Source organism: Rhinolophus ferrumequinum, chromosome 8 (genome assembly GCF_004115265.2).
Source record: "Rhinolophus ferrumequinum isolate MPI-CBG mRhiFer1 chromosome 8, mRhiFer1_v1.p, whole genome shotgun sequence".
In the NCBI taxonomy this organism is placed as follows: Eukaryota; Metazoa; Chordata; class Mammalia; order Chiroptera; family Rhinolophidae; genus Rhinolophus; species Rhinolophus ferrumequinum.
The window spans coordinates 8204618-8230165 of NC_046291.1; the positions used below are offsets into that span (position 1 = coordinate 8204618).

Below are 25548 nucleotides of genomic sequence, written 5' to 3' on the forward strand. Positions count from 1 at the left end.
CCTCCTTTTACCCTCAGTGGATGAAAGCAAGAGAATAACTACTCTTGGACTCCACTGATGTTACACTACTCGTTGATAACTGCTTAAGAGAAGACACCTCTAGGGAAGTTTCTCTCTGGCTCATCTGTGTATAGGACCAAGGATAACGGTCCTGTGTCTTCATGAAACTACTTCACCACCATGCCTTCCAGTGTTAGTAGGCGTTTAAGCACTGCTTGTTTTAATTTGTGGGGTTATCTCAAACAGTTGATATTTATTAGTGAGTTATTATGTGTGTGGCAATATTGGATGTAGTTTCATACCATGCTTAAGATTACATATAGGTGTAATCTCTTACCTTAAACTCTTTGGGGCTGTATGGGTTTCAAGAGTTCTACAATACAATGCATAAACCGTATGTTGCCTGATGTCCCCAGTAGATTCTAAATAGCACTGTATACACATAAATATTTTTGCGGCAAAAACATGAATATTTTTACTAAATAAAGGTAAATAAAGACTGCAAATCATCTCATACCTGTCTCAGTCAGGTTTTGCCACCAAGAATGTTTTTGTTGAAATAATTTATTTGAAAACATTGTTCTAACAAAATCATCAGAAAAGATACAAGAGAATAGATTAATATTTCCCTTTTGTAAAACTGCCTATTAAATTTTCTTGGGAGGAGTGTGCCATTTTCAGGAGGCCTTGTTTAACCTATTGGTTTATTTATAACTTTAGCTTCCTGGAGAAGAGCCCATTGGAAGAGTAGAACCAGTGGGTAATGCACCTTTGTTGGCATTAGTTCACAAGATGAACAACTGCCTCAGCCAGATGGAACAATTTCCAGTCAAAGTGCACGACTTCCCCAGTGGAAATGGGACAGGAGGCAGGTAAGGATCATGGCCTGAGTATGCCCTTGCCCTTGGACTGTGCTTAATTAATCTTGTTGAAAAGTGGCAAGCGGCCTGGTAATGTCTTCATCTGTCTGAAGAACATTTAGCTATAATGGTTTAAGAAATTGTTGAGTACTTTAAATAGTGAATCAAATACTATTTATCTTTAAAATCACAAGGTTTCTTAAACATGCTTTAAAAATCTGTAACCCAGTGACTGTAATAGCCTTAGTTTTCCTTAAATTGATATGCTCTTGACCATATAAAGCTTTTTCTTCAAGAACTTTGTGGGTATGGATAATAAAAAATATACATTTTGTGTAATGTGATTTCATATGTGATACAAGTGCTTATAACTTTGTATTTTGATAGGTTTTAACAAATAAGTATTTACTTTGAGGTTTTGCTGTTTTATTAAAGCTTAATTAAACTATTTTATTTTCAATAATATAGTAGTTTTTATAGAACTCGTGAGGAGGTATAGAAAGAATTCTTTGTAGGAGTTAATTGTTGTATTTTATATAATGTTATAAACTTCCTAGAATATTATGCCTAGAAGCCTGGGAAATAAGAAATCAGGTTTTTAAAAAATTAGTTTTAAAATACACAATCTGGTGTGGCTTTAAAACATTTAAATTGTGATTGGATTAAAACAAAATACATCATTGAATATAGTAATCAGTGTGGACTAGGTTTTTGTCTGCTTTGAAATTTAGTGTAGAATGGTATTCATTTTTGATCCCTATAGTATACTGGAATATTTTATGAAATAAGGGGACATTTTTAGCTGTGCCTGAGAAAACTGTGAAGCTTTTCATTTTTATCCCAATTTGTATAAAATAACTGTGTTTACATATATTGATATGTATTTATCATTATAATGAAGTATTCTTTCTCATACCCCATGTGCCTTATAGATAACCACATTTGAAGCTCGTCTGTATCTTCCTTGTCAGGAAAGCCAGCCCTTTCCTGACATGAGCAGTTAAATGTCTTTACTACGTTTAGACTGGTGTAGCTATTAAAATGCTTCATTCAAAAGAATATAGCCAAATTGGTCCACCTGAAATGAGTATAATATTGAATGCCAGCTATACTTCAATAAAAAATGTTTTTATATAATATAGCAAAGTATAATTTAAAGATTAGTTTTTGAAGTAATTTTATAGCTGAAATCATTGAAAGCAAAAACGTTTTTTGTTTTGTTTATAAATAAATAGAATCCACTAGGCAACAGCAAAACATTGCAGACATGAGCATGCTCAAATTGTTGAAGAATTTTTATTCCAGAGAAATAATTAAATCTCTGTCATAAGGTATTTCTGCTCACATGGTTCATGACAGAAATCAAATGTTGATTTAATGTTTTCATATGCATGCATACATACCCTCTTTTATTTATTTTATAATGAGTTTTACTAAATTACTTGAGTTGCTCGTAACTGGTAAGTAAGTGTTTATTTTGTGCCTTAAGAAAATGCACAGTTGGTATTATCTTGCTTTTATTTGAATTAATGTATGTTGATTTTGAAAATAATAGAATAACTTTTTTTCACAAATTATCTTGAGCTTTTCTCTTAACAGAGGATCACAGGCTTTAAAATTTTTCAACACACATCAGTTAAAATGCCAATTACAAAGACATCCAGACTGTGCAAATGTGAAGCAGTGGAAGGGTGGACCTGTCAAGATTGACCCCCTGGCTTTGGTACAAGCTATCGAACGATACCTTGTAGTTAGAGGTACTCTTCGTATGTGTATGTTTTGTGTTTATATGTACATTTGGGATGAAACACAGTAAGGGATATATAAATTACTCCCATTTATTGCTATTTCTGTTGAAATAGCATCAGGAACTTGTGTTCCTGATCATTTATTTTATATGTAGTATGTTCAACTTAGTAGGGGTTGACTGCTTACTTGGGTGATGAATTAATTTTTCTTGTTGTAATGTGGTAGAAATGATATTTTGTATTTGATAGTTTTTTTTTTTTAGGTATTTCTGCTTCATAGATCGAAGTGTAACATACACGTTTTTCTTAGACTGTTAGTTTAAGCAGTATATACAGGCATTTCTTTGCCATGTAAAATTGCTGGAGTTGAACAGCCTTCTTGGGTCCCTAGGGTATGGAAGAGTGAGAGAAGATGATGAAGACAGCGATGATGATGGCTCCGATGAGGAAATAGATGAATCTCTGGTAAGGTACTATTCCCACCATATTGTCTTGTATAATGTGCAGAGCCTATAGCTGAAATGGATTTTGTTTTGCTTTATTCAGGCTGCTCAGTTCTTAAATTCAGGAAATGTAAGACACAGGCTACAATTTTACATTGGAGAACATTTGCTCCCATATAACATGACTGTGTATCAGGCAGTACGGCAGTTCAGTATACAGGCTGAAGATGAAAGGGAATCCACGGATGATGAGAGCAATCCTCTAGGAAGAGCTGGTATTTGGACAAAGACTCATACAATATGGCAAGTGGTTTTTCACCAACTTCGACACTGTTCATGTGTTTTGGAAATCATATTGCATAAAGAGAGGAGACCCTAAATCCTATATTTTATTTTTTAAAGTCCTTTCAAATATTTTATCTTGTGTGTGTGCGCATGCATGTATGTATTTAACTTCCTCGTTAAGACTACTAGAAAACGTGTTCGTGGGCCATAATCATATCTACTTTTCTAGATTCATTTCAGGTCTTTAAGTAAGACAAAAATGTCTTCATAAGAAGATGTTCCTTTAGGTAATGGGAAGTTTGGCATCTCTGCACCCTTAGATGCATTTGGATGCAGCTTCCTGCATTGTTTGTGAATGCTTGCTACTTAACATTTAAAGAGAGCCATTCTTCTCAGAACTACCGCTTGAGTTTCTCCAATGATCCCTGCTAGGATGGTGGTCTCTGCTAGGAAGCAGTGTGATTGGTGATTCTCTGAATCCATAACTGTGGAGAGAGGCTAGATCTCAGAGAGTTTTCTGGTAACTCTGGTGTCTGTGGCTTGCTCTTCGGCCTAGTAGGATAATTTACAGTTTTAAAATCTGTTCTTGGTTTACCTACATCCCTGTCACTTTAGGTACAAACCGGTGAGAGAGGATGAAGAAAGTAATAAAGATTGTGTTGGTGGTAAAAGAGGAAGAGCCCAAACAGCTCCAACAAAAACTTCTCCTAGAAATGCAAAAAAGCATGATGAGTTATGGCACGGTAAGTCGATATATGAAGGGGAAAACGGATTGCCATGGGGCAGTAGTCTTTATGGTCTTAAAGCCACGATTTATTTGTATCTAGTAGTGTTAATACAATCTTTGAGTATAGTTTAGAAAAAAATGAACTACTACAAACATTTGAGTGCTTTTAATCGAACCCTTGACGTGCATGTCTAAAAATGAAATACTAAGTATCTGCAAAATTAAGTTGGAAAGAAAATTGGGAAAAACTCTTACATTCTTTTCATGAAGAACTCATGTTTTCATTTAGACTAAAACAAATTCATTAATAGAACAGACTCACTAAAGAAGAGCCTGGTCATTGGCAGGTTGCCCCTCAATTTTTATTGCTGTCCATTAGAGTAATAGAATCTAATAATTACACAAGGAATAAAACGTTTTTCCAGCTAATATAGTAATGACTAGAGAAGGTAGTTGCATCTCCTAGGTGACTTCCTTTTCAGTATTTTTTTCCGGTCAGTTTTGCTGGTTTCCTTCCTCTTGTTTTTACGTATATGATGGCCTTAGTGTTAATCTGCATTGTCGTTCCATGGGGACATGCCCTCACACTGATTTCCAAACACTGGTGTCAGTTGATGACATTTTTCCTGGTCCACAGAAATAAGGGCATTGTAGCCATTTTTTTCCATAAAGCTGAGTTCTTTTCCATAGGGTCTTTATTTTGAGATGTTATATTATTGGTGTTAAAAATTGCCCTTTTGTGCAGTGATAGTGTTGTAATTTTTAATTCTTTTGCTTAGTAAAAGTAAATGGCAACACTTTCAGTCCCTCACTTTTTTGTTGTTATTTTTAATGCTATTAGTGAAATACAAGAACAAAGGAATCATGCTTCCTATTTAGAAACTATCAAAATTTATCCTATCCTAAGCCTTAGATTAAATAACCAAATCTCTTTTTATCAGATTTACAATTTGGGAATATTTGTCTATTTTATATGGCTGTTTTAAGCAGTATCTAAAAAATACAGGAAATTTCTGTAACAGTGAACTTAAATATAAATGTTTTGTTTTTACTCCTCTCTGGCCATTTTATTGTTTGCTATTGTTTCTAGTATACCAGAAACTAGGTAGTTTTTCTCCTTTACAATATTTATTTGGGTATGGGAGGGAAAGTAATTTTCATAAGCCTGCATGATTTATGTATGAGATGAAAAAGAAAACAAATGTTCAAGCTGTCAGTAACCCTACTAGTAAGATACCAAGCATTAAATCATGACAAGTTATGGTTACTGGTGTAGGCATGGTAAGATGACAGACACTGGCTCCACTGGCTTAGCCTTTCTAACTTTGATCTTTTGCCCTCTAGATGGAGTGTGCCCATCAGTATCAAATCCTTTAGAAGTTTACCTCATACCCACACCACCTGAAAATATAACTTTTGAAGACCCGTCGTTAGATGTGATTCTTCTTTTAAGAGTTTTACATGCCATCAGTCGATACTGGTATTACTTGTATGATGTGAGTAACATTGCCTGTTTTTGAAGTTTTCCATGATGTGTTATTCATTACATAGTTTCTGTCTAGTGATTTATGCATTGTCTGTTGTACTAGAAACAGAAACTGTGATTCAGCTAAATGCAGGGATCCTGGCCCAGTGAAGTACAATGTTCTCATCAGTGGGAACTTCTCCCCCACTCTTTTTTCCTGGCCTATGGTTTTTGATTCATTCTTTTGGCAGACTTACAAAATATTCTCTAGCTGTAAATTTATTAAGTTAAGTTACAACATTAAATAAAAAGCTGGGTGCAAGTTGAATGTGGTCTTTGGTATTATGATGCAGGGAAAAATGAAGAATGAACCAGCTGCCACATCAGTGGCTGAGCCAGTACCAGTGGCATGTAGGGGTTGGGTTGCTTCAGATACGCATTGTAGAAATTGTCATTTGGGTTGGGACACACCAGTGAGAAGTTATGTATTGTATATTGGAAGCCTGCCAGTGAAACCTAGGCATTCTGCATGCATATTTGGGATAAAGAAAGAGATAGTGAATATAACCCTACTATTTTACTACATGTAGACTCTTTTTTTTTTTAACATTTTACAGAATGCAATGTGCAAGGAGGTTATTCCAACTAGTGAATTTATTAACAGTAAGTTGACAGCAAAAGCAAATAGGCAGCTTCAAGACCCTTTAGTGATCATGACAGGAAACATCCCGACGTGGCTTACTGAACTAGGAAAAACCTGGTAAGACTGTCACTTTTGTAATGGTGGCCTGTAACAATTATTGTGTTGGTCTTAATACATTTTGCGGCAAAAACCTAGTCTTTAGTGAATCTATTGAAACGTTTTCAGTAGTATTATGGTATTTGGTCACAGCTTGCTTAATAGTGTAGCGTTAGCATCCACTAGATCTGCTTGAGAGTATGTATCTGTATATATGAAATGGGAAGGGACACAAAGGCGTTTGAGGAAGTGCAGATCCTCTGCCAGGATACAGTTGGACTCCAAAGGTGGAGTTGGTTGAGTCTCTGAGCCCTTTTGAGTCCATACTGACATTCTTAGATGTAGAACTGCACTGATCAATGCAGTAGCCACTAGCCACTCGTGGCTATTTACATCTAAGATTACTTAAACAAAATTAGTAATTGACTTTTTTAGTCCCACTAGCCACATCCTCACGTGGCTACCTGTATGAAACAGAAACAGATGTTGAACATTCAGATCATCACAGGAAGTGCTCTTGGCAGCTCTGTGTCAAGAACTACCAAAATCATACATTAGGAGGCAGCACGGCCTGTGTTATTATTGCAGGTTTGTTCTTTGAAAATCAGCTGCCTTTTGCAGCTTTGAGTGACTTAGAAATGCTGAAGCTAAGAGGAAAATCATGACCTAGTAAAGCCATGTGGAATGAGGGTGGCTAAGCAGCCTCATAAAGTGGGGATCATGTTTTAAAATTTAATTGTCAGTAGTCATGTTACACTTTCTAAAGGTCTTTGGGTAGATTAAACATGATCTTGGATAGACTTGATTTCAAATGTAGAATTTTAATGGTTGAATTTGATTTTACAGTGAAAGACCACTTAATGCATTATTACTTGATCACGTAGAAATTTCATACAAGAATTATGGAGATTCTTCAAAATTAGTTTACCTAGACCATTTTTATTGGTTATTTTTATAAGTATTATTCTGTATCATATCAAAAGTTGTTTCTAATATAGGGTTTTTTTTATGGTTTCTGACTCTAATTCAGATAATAAATTTATATCGCATCTTTTTACAGCCCATTTTTCTTCCCTTTTGATACCCGGCAAATGCTTTTTTATGTAACTGCATTTGATCGGGACCGAGCAATGCAAAGATTACTTGATACCAACCCAGAAATCAACCAGTCTGATTCTCAAGATAGCAGAGTTGCACCTAGATTGGATAGAAAAAAAGTAAGTTTCTCCCAAAAATATTTAAAGATAAATCAAACTGAGCTTTTCAAAATAATGGGAAAACTAGAAATGTGGTGCATCTAATTATGTCTCTTGGTTTATAGGCCTTAGTCACATTCATCTCTTTGCTTATCTTTATTACATCTGCATTAGTCATATTTTCCTACCAGTCTCTTGGAACTGGGCCATCTGTGATTCTTCTTCATTCTCCAGTTAGAGTTCTTTTTCCCAGTTTCTGAAATAATTTCTACAGTTCTTTTAGTTGTCATAACTCTTGTGCCAAGAAAGAATCTTTTCTTCCGAGGCTTCATTTCTAAATTAGGAACTCAAGCTATCGCCTCCCTTTTACAATTGATCCCTTATGCAGTAGGTAGAATTAATCAGATTCAATTCATTCCCTTAGCAAATTACTCCAATTAGACTGAAACAGAATCCTTGATGTATTTCACGTCTCTAGACCAGTTAGCTTAGCCCCTGTGCTGCTGACTTCATCTTCCTGTGTTTCTAATCTTGGCTCTACATTCATAGCTGTAAAACACACAGCTCTGAGCCTTTTCAGTCTGAGACCCAGTCCTACACTTCTGACATCACACTGCCTTGTACCTAGGACTTCTGTTCTTCTGCCTTGTTCTTGCTGGGGATTCTTACTCAAGTCTGTCTCTGAAAAGCTTTATCTCCAAAAGTCTTATAAGAGCCATTAGAAATGACATAAAAAAGCAGTAGAAGAATGAAAAGCAAAACAAAAAACATTATACTTAAAAAAAAACCACTCTTCCTATCTTTATTTGTATCATTAGGATTCCATTAAGCAGTGGTGTTGGTAGAATTTGGAAAGCTACCAAAACCTTCCTCATCCCCATGAATCTCATTAGCAGATGTTTGCAGTCATGCTTGTGGGATTTCTGCACATCAGAGCCAGTAGGTTTCCAGCTTACCTGTCACCTCCACTCTTGTTTCTTCACCATCTAACTATAAATGTACCCAGGGAGATTCCATGAAGCTGCAGCCCTGAATAGCATTGATGTTTGTCAAGGTTACAGAGATCCTTTCTTCTCCAGTTTGAATTTTCTGAACTTGCCTTGGGCTAAGACAATAATCACACTTCTAGCTTTTCTTCATGTACGCCAGGATGCTGTCGATGTTTGTAGTGATGCAGCTACTACTTAACCTTTTTTGAGGTATGCTTTTTTTAAAGAAATAATTTTTTAACAATCGAATTGATTTTTTTTGCACTTCGAGAAATGCCACCTGTTTATTAAAGTGTAATGTGAGTTTAGTGTCCTCACATTTGTACTTTCTTTTGTAGCGAACTGTGAACAGAGAGGAGCTGCTAAAACAAGCTGAGTCTGTGATGCAGGATCTGGGCAGCTCACGGGCCATGTTAGAAATCCAGTATGAAAATGAGGTGAGCCTATGAGTCTGTTGAAGTTTTAGCATGATTTGTACTCTTGATAAGAATGTCAGTAGAGTTTTTTCTTCGTCCAATGAAATTCTAAAAGATATTGGGAAATTTATATAAAAACTTGAGATTTGTTCTGTTTTTCTCTTGAATAATTTGTTTTTAAATTCTTCATTTTTTGAGGTTAAATTGTTAAAAGACAGGTTTTTTTCCTGGCATAAGAACAAATGTTTGTGTAATCTTTAGGTTGATAAAGTAAATGGACGTTTTAAATACAACTTTCAAAATGTTTGAACTGCTTATTCTTAAAAACCAGGTTTACTGAGATACAGCTTATGTAGAATACATGCACACTTTGGAGACATTGACAGATGTACACTGTCTGTAACCACTACCACATCATGATAAAAAATCCCATCACCATAAAACATTCTCTTCAATCACCTTGCAGTGGTTCCTTTCTTCCACCCCTGGTCCTTGGCAACCACTGATCAGTTTTCTGTCCCTATAGTTTTGTCTGTTTTAGGATATGATAATAAATAGATCATACAGTATGTAACCATTTGTGTTACTCTTCTCAGTACAATGCTTTTGAGATTCATCCATGTTGTTGCATGTATCAATTTGTTTCCTTTTGTTACTGAGTAATAGTAATAATCATTATGTGGATATACCATAATGTTTACCAATTGATGGCACGTTGAGTAGTTTCCAGTTTTTGACTCTTATGCATAATGCTGCTGTGAACATTTATGTACATGTCTCTGTGTAGATGTGTATTTTTTTCTCTTGGGTAACTACTTCAAGGTTGATTGCTAAGTCATTTAGTAAATGTTTTAACTTTAAAAGAAAACACCAAACTTTTCCAAAGTAGCTGTCCCATTTTCTGTTCTGCCAGTAGTGTAATATGTGAATTTCAGTTGCTTCATGTGCTCATCAAACCAACACTTGGTATTGTCAGTCTTTTTTAGTTATTCTACTGCGTTTATCGCGGTATCTTACCATGGTTTTAATTTGCATTTCTGATGATTAATGATACTGATTCATCTTTTCATTCTTTATTATTAGTCATTCATATATCTTTGGAGAACTGTCTAAGAATTCTGCCCACTTTTTCATTGGGTTTTTATTTTATCATTGAGTTGTTGAGTTCTTTACATGTTCTGGATACAAATCCTTTTTGAGATAAGTGTTTTGCAGATATTTTCTTCCAAACTGTGGTTTATCGTTTCATTTCTTTATGAAATGTCTTTGATAGAACAGAAGTTTACTTCTGATGAAATCCAGTTTATCATTTTTCTTTTTCTTTTCTGGTTTGTGCTTTCTGGATCCCAAGAAATTGTTTCCTAGTCCATGGTTTCAAAGATTTTTTTCTTGCGTGTTTTTTTAGGAGTTTTAGAGTTTTTTTACATTTAGGCTTGTGATCTGCTTTGAGTTACTTTTTTATATATGGTAGAAAATAAGGGTTAAGCTTCTTTTTTCTCTTTTTCTAAACACAGGCTAATCATTTTCTCCAGCACCATTTGTTTGAAATGACCATACTTCCCCTGTTGAGTTACTGTGGCACCTTTGTTGAAAATCATTTGATTATGAATGTTTGGATCTGTTTCTGGATTTTCTTTTCTTTTTTATTAATCTATACTCTCTTGATTACTATGGCTTTATATTTAGTCTTGAAATCAGGTAGCGTGAGTCCTCCAACTTTGTTTTTCTTTTTCAGAATTGTGTTGGTTATTTTCAACCCCTTGTAATTCCGTGTAATTTTAGAATCAGCTTGCCCTGATGCTGCAGTATTCTACGGGATAGTGATAGGGATTATGTTGAATCTTGCTCAGTTTGAGAGAGAATTGACATTTACAGTATTAAGTCTTCCAATCCATGAACACAGTGCAGCCTCTCACTTCTTTAGGTCTTCTTTAATTCCTGTCATCATGCTTTACAACTTAAGTCTAGAGGTCTTTCGTGCACATATTTTCTTAAATTTCTCTCTAAATGTTTTTTGATGGTGCTGAAAACAATCCTTTCATTTCAGTTTCCAGTTGATGTTATTTTATAGAAATACAGTTGATGTTTAGATATTAACTTTGTTTTTTGTGATTTTGATAAACTTTATTGGGTCTCATAGCCTTTTAATACACTATTTAGGATTATTGTAGACCCAGGGCTTCGGAAACTTTTCTGTAAAGGGCCAGGTAGTAAATATTTCAGGCTTTGTGGGCCATTAGTTTTCATCACAACTACTTACTTTGCCTTGTAGCGTGAATGTGACCATACAGATTATTTATTTATAATAGCCAACAACTCTGCCCCTCGATTTCTTGTCTATAACATGTGGCTTACAGTACGACCTCAGGGGTTGTGACTGGGTTCATATTGTGAAGAATTAAATAGTGCCTGGCTCATGGTAAGTACCATATAGATTTAGCAGTTTAATCTAGCTAATACAATGTGTAGTTACCCATATAATTTTAATCATGACTTTGATTTTTCACTCATTGTCTTCTTCTCATTAAGACTTTGAAAGTTAACTTAAAAGTATTCAGTAATCAAAATTAAAATTTTAAGTAGTTTTGTACTGGGAAGTATACAGCCTGCTAGGGACCCACTCTATGGCAGAATTGCTGCATTCAAAGAATTACCGTGTTGTGGAGACACAGGACAGAGGCACAGACAGGTGTGGCAAATGGGTATAGGTACCAAGTGAAGGAGACTTTCAGACAAGTGGCACTGTCCCAATAGTGTGTGGGGAAGGCTGTGAGGAGAGAGAAGCCCTCATGTATGACCTTAATGTAAGCGGGGAGAGGTAAGGGATCCAAGGATGAGGCCTGAGCAAAGGATTGGGCTTGCTGCTGAGAGGGACTAACTGCTCTGGAAAGGATGGGAGGGAGGGGAGAAGGCGGAATGGGGAACTTGACTGCTGGGATAAGAAATTTGGATCTTCTTTTGAAGATCCACCCTGATCATATCTGTAGCTCAGAGGACACAGGTCTTACATGTTTACATGCCCAAATTTCTTACTCATGAAACTGCAACATCTTTGGTCTGCTTAGTTTATTTAAACAAGCTTTCTACTTTCTTATTCCAGCATATTTTTCTTTTGCCAGGAATGTCTTTTCTCTCTCATTTCTTATGACTATTGATGTTGCATCTTACATGATGAGTCTTAACCTATTGACTCTGAAAAAGATTCCAGGAGCCGACATCATTGGGGAGGAGGGATTGGGAGGAGTGCTAGCTGTATGTATGCATGGCAGCTAGGTATGTATGCAAAGCCTCAGATTCAACCATACAAAGCAGCTGGCGGCCGTTAGGAAGACTCTAACAACTCAAGAGGCATCCTAAACAAAATGTCCGATCAAAATGGGCTTCGTGGTGAATAGGGATGGTTGATAAGCCAGGGAAAAACTAAACCAGTCTCTGGGCTTAGAAAGTCACGTAAGCCAAGCCCCAGGGATTGGGGCTACCAATGCCCAGCCTTCTGGGGGTGTGGAAGGTTAGGAGTGTGCACTGGAGCCAGTTATTAGCTGTATCAAGTTGGGTAAGTTACATGTAAACTCGATACCTCATCAAGGGGCATGATAAAGAAAGCTACCTCATATTGCTAGAATGATCAAATGAGGAAAACAGAATACTGTCACATAGTGAGTATATAAGTTTTGAAAGAAAAAAGACTGAAAGTTTTAAATAAGCCAAGTGTCAGATTTTTTGGTTTACTCTATTTTTGTTTCTTAGAGTTTTATGCTTTTTCTTCCTTTAAAGACAAATGAAGCAAAGCCAAAGTACCCACCTTTTTAATGAACTGGTTGAGTAGAACGAAGATCCCCGAAAAGATCAGGTTGATCTTTGGGCTGCTGCCCGGGCCCAAGATGGGGGTGAATGTGGAGTGACCTGGTCTTTCCACCCTCACAGAGACTTCCTGTGATGAAAGTGTTTACAGTGATACTGTGTCATTCAATATTTTAAGTCTTGTTTTACCTTTAGAAAGGATGAAAGAAATTGACTGATCTCTGATCTGTGATTTCTGCTTAGCCTAGCTAGGATAAAGATGCTACAGGAAGAAAGAACTAACTGGCTTTGAAGCACCACCTGGTGGATACCAGATGTTACTGCAGTTTTGTTCTTCTCTCTCTTTGCTTCTCTCCTCCTTCCCCTCTTTCCTCTCTTCCAGTGCCCAGGATTCAGGGAAGAACAAAATATACAAAAAGTCTGATCGTCGTAGAGCTTTTCTTTTAGTTTGGGGAGGCTAATCCATACACACTCCGGCACATATATGTGTTAGGCCGTAAGATAAAAATAAAATAAAATCAGAAGGTGGATCATGATGGGGAGGGAATAGGGTGTTCTCAGGTGACATTTGAGCAGAGGTGAGTCGTTGCTGTCTGTTGGCAGATGCCTGGCTAGAAGTAATGTCGGATGGGAGGGATCAGAGCAGGCGGTGCTGGGAACCTGACTTCTGCGTGGAGTGAGATGGGAAACCTCGCAGGTGCACGTGCGGAGGAATGAGATGAACTTAGGTTTTCGTAAGGCTCCCTCTTGGCGCTGGGAGAGTAGGTGTGAGGTGCTGAGAATGCTAGAGCAGAAACCAGATAAGAGATGATGCTGGTAACTGGTTTAGACTGTTTTGAAGGTGGGGCTTACAGTGTGTAGTGATGGGTTGGAATGTGGGAGGTGAGAACCAGAAGAGCCATGGACGGCTCCCAGGTTTGGGTGGGAGCAGCGCTGAATGTTGATGCGATTTACTAACAATGGGATAGAGATGGATCCAGAAAGCGTCACCAAGTCCCAGCATATCACTGTTGGGAAAGTGCGAGTGAAACCTTTGGTGGACTACATCTGATGTTTAAGCTAGTGTGGATACTTTTTTTAAGTTAACTAGAATGGTAAATGAATGCCCGTTACTTCATACAGCTTCTTGACAGAACTATGGTTAGATTTGGCCGATAAACGGTGGTACTACCTTGTCATTAGCTGCATGTCTAATGTGTGGGCTGAGCTGGTAGAACCTTGATAGAACACGAAGGAAGAACGAGGCTGTGAACATTACGCCAGGATCATGTGTCTCGTGGAGGAGGGCTTTTCATTCAAGGCTGTACAGTTACCTTCGGGCCTTGTTTCAAAATCCCAGTGCCCAGGCTCTAAAGCAGACCCACCAAATCAGAATCCTCAGGGCATGCCCACCCCCATCAGATGCACATCGGCAAGGTCTCAGGAGATTCCAGTGCTCCGTGGGGCTGGAGAAGCACTGGCGTCCTCCCGGAGGCTCACGTGGACGGGTGGCTGCTGGTATGTGGTCAGACCTTCCACTGTCTGTGCTTTATCTGACAAACCTCTACTAAATGGCTGGTGTGTGCCTGGGCACTATAGCGGATACAGAGGTGAACTAAAGTTACCCTCAGGTGAGAGATGCACATGTGAGCGATGCACACAGATCATGAGATGGTGACAGTGTCATGTGATAACTACTTAAGTAGCGGAAATGTAAGGCCAAAGAAAATGAGCAGAGAAACTGGGCCAGTGAGGCTTCTCCTGAGGAGGTGACATTTGAGCTGGTTTCAGGGCAGCAGTTCACCGAACATCAAAAAGAGAATGGGAGAGAGATCCATGTGCAAGTAGTGCTGTCTGCGTCCCGGAGGGTAAGATACACAGTTAGAATAGTGCTTTAATCAGTGTACTATGAAAATGTTGGGGCCCTGGGAGTAGGAAGTAAGGAAGAGTTGTAGTTCTTGTACCAGGTGACTGAGGCTGGAGGAATACAATCAGGACAGTTTGGGAAATAATCTCTACTGCGTCCTGATAAACAGTGGCTGTTAGCAGCCACATTGCCAAGAGGGTGGCAGGTTAAAACAAGCAGTGCAAATTTTCAAATTTGAAATTGTTCTACTTTTGTTCTTCTGTAGGTTGGTACAGGTCTTGGGCCTACACTGGAGTTTTATGCACTTGTATCTCAGGAACTGCAGAGAGCTGACTTGGGTCTCTGGAGAGGTGAAGAAGTAACTCTTAGCAATCCAAAAGGTAATGAATCTGTGAGTCAGTCAGTTTGTGTTCCTCAGATCAGGTACAGGGCCCTTGCAATTCATTAAATGTTTAACTTCTACCAGAGGACCGTGTTATGCTCTCTGACCTTAGTTTCTTTCAGCGTTTGTTTTCTCCTTAACAAATAAGGGAGACCCTTCCAGCTCTAGAGAACTTCATTCCATGACCTATCTGATTTTGAGAATACTGAATTTCTTAAGTGTTCTTAGTGTTACCAGGTTTTGTCTTGTTTTGGGAAAGAGCATCTAAAGTTTGGTGACTTGCTCATTTCACAGGAAACCAAGAAGGGACCAAGTATATTCAAAACCTCCAGGGCCTGTTCGCGCTTCCTTTTGGTAGGACAGCTAAGCCAGCTCATATCGCAAAGGTTAAGATGAAGTTTCGCTTCTTAGGAAAATTAATGGCCAAGGCTATCATGGATTTCCGATTGGTAAGTTTAAGATGGTTGTTCTGTAATTTTTTTGTACCTGTGTTCTATACCTCATCCCTTAATGCTGAATTTTAAAACAGTGCTTCACAAGTGTTAATATACATATGAATTACTTGGGGTTTTGTTACACAAGCCAGTTCTGATTCAGTAGTTCAGGGTGAGGCCCAAGTGCCGATCTGTGTGGCCTGTTTCTTTAGTAGTAAGAGTTCAGAGTCAGGCGACATGAAGGGTGGTTTTAATTATATATTTCTAGCGTGTATGACATGAGATTTTTTAATTCAGTAGCAAAGCATGAGTAAACTGTAGTCAATTGCCAGTAATGCTGGAGTGGAAATTACCCCAGAAATCAGTATTCACAAAAGTTTGAATATTTCTGGACTTTTCTTCATTTCCTCTTCTCACATTTTCTGAGATATTTTGTTAGCATGTGGAAGGCATTTTCATCTGATGTCAAATTCACAAGCTTACAATTTCACTGTAACTGAAGAATGAGCTGTTAGTTATTTTAGAAATTCAAATTTTTTTAATTTTAATTTTGGTTCTTTTAACTTCTCTTGCTTTTAAATATGCAGTAATACAGGACTACAGTGGAATTAAGTTTACTTGGCCCCAAATAGAGTAAGATTCCTCTCAACATCTTGATAGTGGGGCCCTGTATGGAGAATATATGTCCATCATTGAAAAATTCCTTTATAAGGTCATTGTTTAAATAGGATTCTTAACTATTCCAAGATTTTCACAAATCAGGGCCCCAGATTGAATTTAAATGGGGACAATTTCATATAATGAGTGAAATAGTTCCTAAATATATTTTTCCCCTTGGGATTACTGACCTTTTTAAATGACCTCTTAAAGTGTCAGTTATAGAATGGAGGCAATTCTAGAGGCTGAGAGTGACTGTTAAAATATTTTGCATATTCCCTTTCAGGTGGACCTTCCCCTTGGCTTACCTTTTTATAAATGGATGCTACGGCAAGAAACGTCACTGACATCGCACGATTTGTTTGACATTGACCCAGTTGTAGCCAGATCAGTGTATCACCTAGAAGACATTGTCAGACAGAAGAAAAGACTTGAACAAGATAAATCCCAGGTAGGTTTAGAAGATGAGGAAACAGTTAAGTGGATCAGTTTCTTATTGTAGAAAGATGAGGTCTTTGTTAAGTGGTTTGTGTTTGACAGTTATTTTATATTAAAATATTATTTTAGAAGAGTTTTTTAAAATTATAACTGAAACATGATTTCACAGTGGGTAAGATGACCTATAATAACAGCAGGTGATGAGTAGTAAACAGCTTGATTAGCAAATAAAATGTACTCCCTAACTGAACCCCAAGGGGTCTTGTTAAGGGAAATGGGGTCTTGTTTGTTCAATTTTATATGGGTGTTGTGTATCAGGGAGGTACATATCATACTGAATTCTTTTAGTAAGCATTTGAATCGATAAAACTGTTCTCAGGACACATTGATTCTCCCCCACCCCCGGAAGGTGCTTAGTTTAGAACATTTGTTTCTAGAAAGATCTCAGGAAGATATTTTCAAAAGGTCATAGTAGTGGTGCACTGTTTCTTGGTAACACATTTTTAGGCTTCTCTGTTAGATTTCATGGGTAATCTTGAGCTTTATATCATTTATATTCTTTATGTATTAACAATAGATTAAAAAGTCATTTGACTCAGTCTGAGATTAATAGTATCTCTGTATCTGACATTTGGAGAAGACAAAGTTGTATTAAAAAAGTAACACAGACACATATAGCTTATATTTGGGCAGGTCACACGGACCAATGTTAAATCAACTTCCATTTCTTAAATTATGTAAAGTAAGAATAGAGAGTGAGATTCTGTAGCGAGAGAAACTGTCACATCTCTTGATAAGATGGAGAGCATACAGCAGACAGGTGGGGGTTTTAGAATGCCTTTTTGTCAGGGAAGAAGATGATTTGTAAGGCAATTAATGTTATCCCCCATATTAATTGGTGATTTTTAGAAAAAAGTTTATTAAGGGAAATGGTATTTGAAGGGGCCACCTCCATCTTTTCCATACGATAATTGTATTAGGATTTTGAGAACCAGTTTACAATTAGCAACTTCATAAATGTTAAACTACTACAATCTTATTCAAGATCATCTTTTAGGTAAATAATGGCCAAAAAACGTGTGTGTGGGCGGGGCGGAGGGGGGTGAGGAAAGAAAGTAAAATCTTGGTACTGTTCCCAGTGCCTTGCATATGTTAATTCATTTAATCCACAACAAGCCGGTGAGGCTTAGGTATTTCTGCTACCCCTGTTCCACACTTGAGAAACCCAGGGCAAGTGGTTGAGTAAGTAACCTGCTGCCCAAGGGCACGTACCTACAATGTGGGGCAGCTGGAATTCCATCCCAGGCTGCTTAGTCCTGAGCCTGCAGTCGTACACGTTCTGCAAGTTCTGTTCTGGATCCTTGTCTCCACTACAGCATGCTGCCCTGATTCTCTTCTTCTAATCTAGATTATTCTTGATGCTGTCATTTTAAAAGTGTAAAAAGCACAGAAACTGATTTACTGTATTAACCAACTTTCAGCCAGGGCATGAGGAGTGGCGGTATTCCGAAACACTTCACCCCGTCGTTTTATAAAGTACACAGATGGAGCAAGTTGTACTGACTGACATTCTGTTAGCTAGTTCAAGGTTTTGAAAGATAAGTGGCAAGTGGGCTGAAGCTTAGCTTTTGATTTAATAGGTAAGTTTCAGAGAAACAGTGAATTCCTTTTAAACAGCTCAAGGACATACTGTGTATTCTAGATTCCTGTCAGTGATAGCATTTTGTAATGAAAATCTTTACAAAGAAGATATTTCTTAAGTCGTTATGGGAGAAGAGACTTCCCATTAGCATAGCAGTGAGTGCCTTGGTCTGTTACAAGGGGGTGGGGAGGGGCAATTTTGATAGCTTTCCAGTGGGAGGACATTCAGATGGACAGCTTTTAAAATTTTCAGTTTTTCATCTTTCTGCTGAAGAATACTTCAAATGTAAAACGAAAAGCCTTCTTTTGGTGTCATAAATGATGTACCCGAAACAAACATAAACGTGGGTTTTTGCAGAGAAGGAAAAGTGGACATCATTTTCAACAACTGTATTTTTCCTTAATCTTAAATAATGCTGCCACCTTCTCTGTATTTTGAATTACCTGGAATCCTAAGCAGTTTTTAGTTTCTTCAAAAAAAAGGGACTAATTTAATAATCAGCACTTAATAGCCTTTTTAGTTTAAGTTAGAATATGACTTGACTTTTTTTAGAGTTTTGTTGTAACCTGTTTTCACTGTAGTGTTACTATATGATATATGTATTATTTATTCCAGGCTTGAAATGATTGAATGAAGAATCTGGAGAATATTCTTTAGACTTGACTTTTGCAAAGATAAAAAGTTAAATGCTGTTACTACGTAGTGCATTATGTGTATTATTTGTATTTACAGTTTCTAAACTGTTGTATTACCAGCAATTGCTATATACATGCATTAGATTCATTAAATTAGCCTAGAATTTATGAAAAGTGTGTCTGACTCTAGAGCACACGCTCTTAATTGACCATTATGCAAAGAACCATGGCCTTTCTGTGAAATCTGGTTTGAATATGATCAAGTTGAACAGCAAACAACTCATTATGGAGGAACACTCGAGATCTTGTGTCCCACATAAAGGTAGTTAGATTCTGAAGGGTTTAAGATGATTTCCTTTGTGATCTCAGTGATTTGTTCATGTGTAGACTATAACTGAAAGAGAATAAAGAAATAGGCTAAAAGCTAAAGGAGCCTATAAAATGTGTTAGCATATGTCTTATAGACACAAAAACATAATGGAATGAATTACTGTGCTTGACACCCCCCTTCCCTTTCGTTTAGACCAAAGAGAGTCTACGATATGCATTAGAAACCCTGACTATGAATGGCTGTTCAGTTGAAGATCTAGGATTGGATTTTACTCTGCCAGGGTTTCCCAACATCGAACTGAAGAAAGGAGGAAAGGATATACCAGTCACAATCCACAATCTCGAGGAGTATTTGAGAGTATGTAATGCAGCATTCTCTGGGAGGAAGGCCGTCGCGGGTGAGGCAGGGCTGTGCCTGTGGGAACTGCTTGGAGGGAGAGGGAAGGGCCTGTCAGGTAAGCACAGGCCGTGTCCGCTAGCCGCCCACACCGATGGGTTTGACACTTGATCCCTGGGATCACTGCCTGAACTTCACCTTTTCAGGCCTTACCTTTTGTTTGCTCTTGAGAGAACATGTCAGGTAGTTCCCAATACTTGATATATAATCTTGAATTTGCTATCCACAAGCTTGAATACTATCTAATATCACATTTCATCACAGTTTAAGAAGAAATCAGTGAAAAAGAGCCATCACTTGTATTCTCACTAAACTGCATTTCTGTATTTCTATCAAGCCGCGTAACTTGACAGTATTCTCTCTCACGCACATGCATATGCATGTGTGCGCGCCAGCGCCATGTTTATGGATTTGGTGAGGCTTTTCAAATGATTAATTCACGCTCTTTGACTATATTTGCTAAATTAAGGAAAAATGATTTTATATTGAGTACAAATTACTCAAATGTAGAGCTTTATTACTACTTTTTGAAAAGTTTCTTTTGGTTTATTCCTGACATTCAGTAGAAAGAGCATTGGGTTCAAGATAATATACCTCCTCCACCTAGACCTCACTTTTCCACTGGCTTGCTGTGGAATTTTAGATAGAACTTCTGAAAATTTCAACTCTTGTTTTCTTCATCAGTTTGAGAGAGAAGAGAGAGGACCTCAGATATTACTCAATCCACCTAACATTTCTGTGATTCATAAATAATCCCTTTAATACTCAGTAGGACTGTCTTCTATGACTTACTTATTCTCCTAACTTTGAGAAGGCTAATCATTCAGTTTCCTAGGTAAATGATGAGTTAATCTCCAGATTAAGGTTCTCTGAAAATAATTTACAATAATGCTTTTAGTTTTCTGTCAGAAACACTGTTTCTAAAAATTTTTATCTGAATGTGTCCTCTATTTCTACACCCATTCAGTTAGTTAGACTCATGATGACTAGATAATGTTGGCTCAGTAACAGATGCCTCTGTTAACTCTTCTGCCTCATGTGACTGTGTTTCCAGTTTGCCTTTTTCTAGGTGGAGACACTGCAGAATGGTTGGGTTCTAAAAACTTAGCAGAATTTAGAGCTAAAAATTAAAAACACCTAACAGTTGGTAATTGTGTACCTTGAAACATTAATTCTCAATGACATTTTATCCCTTTGGGAAATTCTCATCTGCTTCTCATCTGGTAAAGGAATATATAAATCTATACCATAAGGATTTGATGTAAATGAAATTTTGAAAACACACTAAATATAAATGCACATGGCAGTTTTTACATTTTCTTATTGGCCAGGTCGCAAATTAGACGTTGATCTGATTGATCTTTCACCTAGGTAGTTTTCTGGGAGCTATCTTAAAACTTAGTGTGTTTGTTCTTGTTGTTTTTTAAGTTATCATGAAGGATGTTTCACTGTATTTTGCCACAGAAAGAGATTTGAATCTTGTCTCAGTTTATAAAAGACTTTTCTTTTTGCAGCTGGTTATATTCTGGGCACTAAATGAAGGCGTTTCCAGGCAATTTGATTCATTCAGAGATGGATTTGAATCCGTCTTCCCACTCAGTCATCTTCAGTACTTCTACCCAGAAGAAGTGAGTAGCTTATGTCTAAAAGAAGGGTCACTTCTAGCCTGTACCCATAATTACCTTAGTGGGGTGTCTCTGTGCTCTTTAGTCAAAGACTCATTGTTGCAAACAAAAAAGGGTTTGGGAGCAAGGGGTGGATGTTTGGGAAAGATGAGATTATTTCCAGAGCGAGAAAGAATAGTAAACATTAAATATAATATAAATGTAATATATTTTATGTTGTATAAATAAGATGAATTATATTACATATAATAAATGTTAAATATTAGGGAGTGAAGGTAATGTGTGATTAAGCGTAGCACCGTGGATGCTGCCTGGTGGAGAACAGGACTTTGTTTCTGTCCTCCTGTGGCTGGAGGGAAGAGCCATCGGCTGACCCAGTAACAAAACTGACTGAGAAGGTTGCACTGTTTTGCTTTTGGACTTGATTTCTTGGATTATATGAAACTTTGTTTCAAGATTAAAGTTAGTCCTTGAAGTTTCCAGGAAGTGAAATTGGCAAATTTACAGAAGACTTGTGAAAAGGAATAAAGGTTTAGGTGCACAGTGTTTTCCAGCAGTCTGAAGAAACTACATACACTTACTGGTAGTAAGATGTCATAGAAAGAGTCTAGAAGGTGTTATGTTCCCCCGTTTGGAAACCTTTTTGTTTAATGTTTGAATACTAGCTTTGGAATGCACATTCATTACTGGCTAAATCTGGAAATCTTTTAATAATTTAGCATTTTAATCTCAATTATTTTTATGTCCCCTTTGATTTGCTGCTTACTGAAGTGTGTGGCATTTTTAGGCACTAAATGTCATCTAGAATTAAAAGCAGCAGTGTTGGTACTCGAATCCAGGTCCCTACTAATTAGCTGAATGACCATATCCACCTACCTCATCTCTAAAATTGGGGTAATCTCTGTCTCACTGAGCAGGATACGCAAAGTACCTGGCAGTGAGTGACACATAGAGCAGATGTATGCCCTGAATTGGATTTTCTCAAAAGTATATAGTCCTTCTGCAAATGGGCGGTCAACCAGAGGAAAGATAGTTGAATTTGAAACTGATGTTCGATATTTCCAAGGACACGAGCATTTTTTGCTTCCTAATATTCATTCTGTAATGGCTCGTTGGTCCCGATACAACCTCAACCATATGGCAAAAGTGCGCCTCTTTACAGAGAGTGAAAACCTACTCAGTTGCTATGTCTCAGTTCAGCTTTCTTTTCCCACTTCTCTCTCCAGCTCAGTATTCTATCTCTTGGCTTCCCTTATTGTGTGCACTTCTGTTTCTAAAAGCCAGGATTTACAAAATCTCCCTGGTTAGAGGTAGATTATCAAGTTAAAGAGTCTAAAGAAAGGAAAAGCGCTAGGAAAACTTAAATCAGGGTTTGTCTCACATGTGTTTTGTTTGACATTAAAGGCGTCTGTAGAACTCAGTCTCTGCAAATGGGCAAAGTGCCTATTAGTGTGCAACTGAAGAGGAGATTAAATCTATAAATGTGTTAGAAGAGCACATCATATAAAGAGGTCCTAAGCGCAAGTTTTTGATACGAAAATGATACTTATTTGCTACATGTAGACCTTTATATTGGGTACTACAAAACAGAACATGTATGCACTTTCACTCAGTTATACAGCCATTTATTAATTGGTTACCCCTCTTTAAATACACAGCTGGACCAGCTCTTGTGTGGCAGTAAGGCAGACACTTGGGATGCAAAGACACTGATGGAATGCTGCAGGCCAGATCACGGTTACACTCACGACAGGTGAGTGCAGGGATCTGCCAGGTTTTCAGTTTGTAGTCGAGAATTTAGTAGTGCATGTAAGTATATATTATAAACAGCAATAAAGGGGGGATCATTTTTAAATCTGTTAAAGGAGGCTCTCTGATTTTTTTGGCCTAGTTTCTCTCAAGTCTGCTACTTTAGAATCCAAAGGATTCTTTTTTCAAGTATTTCTGTGAAAATGGGCAGGGGAGGGAATACAGGGGTAATCCCGTTACCCATTTTTATATATTGTAAAACGGAGATATCTGTACAATCCCAGACAAGTCTTATTGATTCCAGCAGTAATCATTCCATCTGAATTCTAGCTATAACAGAAACAAATTTGATTTCAGAGTGCATTGTAATGTGAATTCATATGTAGTCACACCGAAATTTAACAACGTTTAGCTAATCGTGAGAGTCGATGATACGGTATGGTTCAAAAGTGTATTTTAATGTGATGAAATAATCTTGGTGCATTTATTTCTGTTGCAGTCGGGCTGTGAAGTTTTTGTTTGAGATTCTCAGTAGTTTTGATAATGAGCAGCAGAGGTTATTTCTGCAGTTTGTGACAGGTAGCCCAAGATTGCCTGTTGGAGGTGGGTACACTGTTAATGCCTGGCATCTCTCCTGGGGGGGGTGGGGGTGTGTGTGTGTAACTTGAGTGCCAGTAGCAGGATATTCTTTATTTGATATAATGCCTCTTAGTTATTCCAATACCATAATGTTTCGAAGTTTTCGATTTGTTTTGTTAAGAGATCTCACTGGCAGGGAAATTCACAGGGATTGTCTTAAACACATTGAGGTAGGATTACTAACACACATGTAATGCTGCTTTTCTAGGTAAAATCCAAATTCTCAGACATTTGCACATTATAAGCTCTTAGCTGAGAAGGCATTCTGAAGTCTGATTTTTCAGAAATGAGTCCTGATGCACTCATTAGCTATGAATTGGTACTCTGTTCTAAAAGTCAAAAGGCATAAGGAACTGTGTGCCTTCCTTCATGTTATACAATGACTTTTTATGGTAAATAAAGCAGATACCAGGTTCCATGCACTAAATGTGTATTGAATGTGTAGATCTAATTGCCAAGGAAGAAAACATACTTTGCATGTGTGGTAATACTATACAGCAGAACAGTGGCATGTTTTCTGATGGTAGCAGCATAGAAAAGGGGACACTTGTGATTCCAGGCTGGTTCTTGTCACGGTTGAGAAAATGTTCTCTGAGCTGGCTGCTGTGCATTCTGTCAACTTACTGAGTTCCTCGGTCTCTTTCTTCCCTCTAAATCAGGCTTCCGGAGTTTGAATCCACCTTTGACAATTGTCCGGAAGACATTTGAGTCAACAGAAAACCCGGATGACTTTCTGCCCTCCGTAATGACTTGTGTGAACTATCTGAAGTTGCCGGACTATTCAAACATTGATATAATGCGGGAAAAACTGTTGATAGCAGCAAGAGAAGGGCAGCAGTCGTTCCATCTTTCCTGATCACACCAAGAAATGCAGTGTCTGCCTGTTACAGCAAAAGAAAAAAATCACGAGTTATTTTCTAAATGTATCACCTGAGGCAAGGAAACATGTTACACCTTGTAGGAAAAACGGCTTGCAGATTATAAAAGAGACACTTGGTTGATATTCATTAATGGCCCATGGACTTAAAGTGATCAGGCCCTAAAATGTTGTTGTGATGAGGTTTCTTTAGCAAGTTCTTGTTTAAATTATCATTTATTTGATGAGTGAAGTTTTTAACTTGCTTTGCTGTGTGAAATTTAAAAAAAAAGGGATGTTTTTCCAGGCTGAAACAATAAATGTCGCTGTGCAGTTTAATTCTGGGCTGTGTGTATCCATCTAGCTAAGTCTGCAGTTTTGTTTCCTCCAAAGACAACTCTTGTACATAAGTACAGAAATTAAAGCTCACGCGTATTTGACAAATCCAGTTTAGTAGGTTAGCTCTCTGTGCTTTTCACTTCCCTCTAATTTTCTCTCCCCATTCATGTATTGTTTGTGCAGTTCACACAGTTTATTCTTTTTTTTTGTATATGACACAGTTGTAACATTAGCCATGGGCTTTTGTTGTTCCATGTTCTCTCTCAAATTAAGACATAATTTAAAAGTCAATGAGTTGACATATATTGTCAATATAATTCAGCCTTTGTAACTGGGTAGACTTTTCTTAGAGCTTAGTTTTAACATAGTTGTAGGGTATTACTGGCTTTTCCCAGTGACACAGTAGGACTGTTTACATGACGTTCCCAGCAAGAGCAGCCCTGACGCAGAGACAAGGCAAGGAGAGCGCATTCATTCTCTAGTGTAGGTCGCAACATCTGCAGCGGGGGCTGGACACGTGGCCAGAACATTTTGAATTGATGCCAAGTTTTAAACAAAATGAGCAGTTTTCATTCCCTCTTAGAGCAAAAAAAGTTTTTTCCTCCCATGTTCTTGTTTTGTTTTTGTTGCAGTCTTTCTTCCTTCTACCCTCTCCCCCTCCCCGCAGCGCAGCCTGTCCCCACACAGAAAGTACCTGTAAGCAATGCCCCTCTGTCCCGTTGGTTCATGTGCTGATTTCTCAAATCTGCAATAATCCATCAGGTTAATGTTTTTACCTGAAAATAAATAATGTTTGCTTCACCTTTTTGTTTATAGTTCTCTGCTGTATGCATAACTTTCAATTGTGTAGATGTATTGCAATGCGAGTAAATCATTCCGTCTCCATGATTCTGCGTCATGGCTGATTTCA

The 25548-nt window shown here is 37.6% G+C and overlaps 1 protein-coding gene across 18 annotated transcripts in view; it reads left to right on the forward strand.

Moving 5' to 3' along the window:
* Nucleotides 1-24638, forward strand: part of TRIP12 (thyroid hormone receptor interactor 12) — a 142715-nt gene extending 118077 nt beyond the window's left edge. For 5 of the 18 annotated variants that reach the window (XM_033112298.1, XM_033112295.1, XM_033112296.1 and 2 more), the window contains 17 exons: nucleotides 721-872; nucleotides 2445-2617; nucleotides 3000-3073; nucleotides 3155-3354; nucleotides 3952-4079; nucleotides 5408-5559; nucleotides 6146-6288; nucleotides 7328-7484; nucleotides 8791-8889; nucleotides 14781-14895; nucleotides 15192-15346; nucleotides 16275-16439; nucleotides 19227-19391; nucleotides 20945-21058; nucleotides 22714-22808; nucleotides 23304-23407; nucleotides 24103-24299. In XM_033112298.1, the coding sequence (XP_032968189.1) occupies nucleotides 721-872; nucleotides 2445-2617; nucleotides 3000-3073; nucleotides 3155-3354; nucleotides 3952-4079; nucleotides 5408-5559; nucleotides 6146-6288; nucleotides 7328-7484; nucleotides 8791-8889; nucleotides 14781-14895; nucleotides 15192-15346; nucleotides 16275-16439; nucleotides 19227-19391; nucleotides 20945-21058; nucleotides 22714-22808; nucleotides 23304-23407; nucleotides 24103-24299 (2388 nt within the window). Of the gene's footprint in view, nucleotides 1-720; nucleotides 873-2444; nucleotides 2618-2999; nucleotides 3074-3154; nucleotides 3355-3951; nucleotides 4080-5407; nucleotides 5560-6145; nucleotides 6289-7327; nucleotides 7485-8790; nucleotides 8890-14780; nucleotides 14896-15191; nucleotides 15347-16274; nucleotides 16440-19226; nucleotides 19392-20944; nucleotides 21059-22713; nucleotides 22809-23303; nucleotides 23408-24102 lie in introns of all 18 variants that reach the window. The other 13 variants (XM_033112306.1, XM_033112311.1, XM_033112313.1 and 10 more) reach the window with 3 other exon arrangements.
* The last annotated feature ends 910 nt before the right edge of the window (nucleotides 24639-25548 follow it).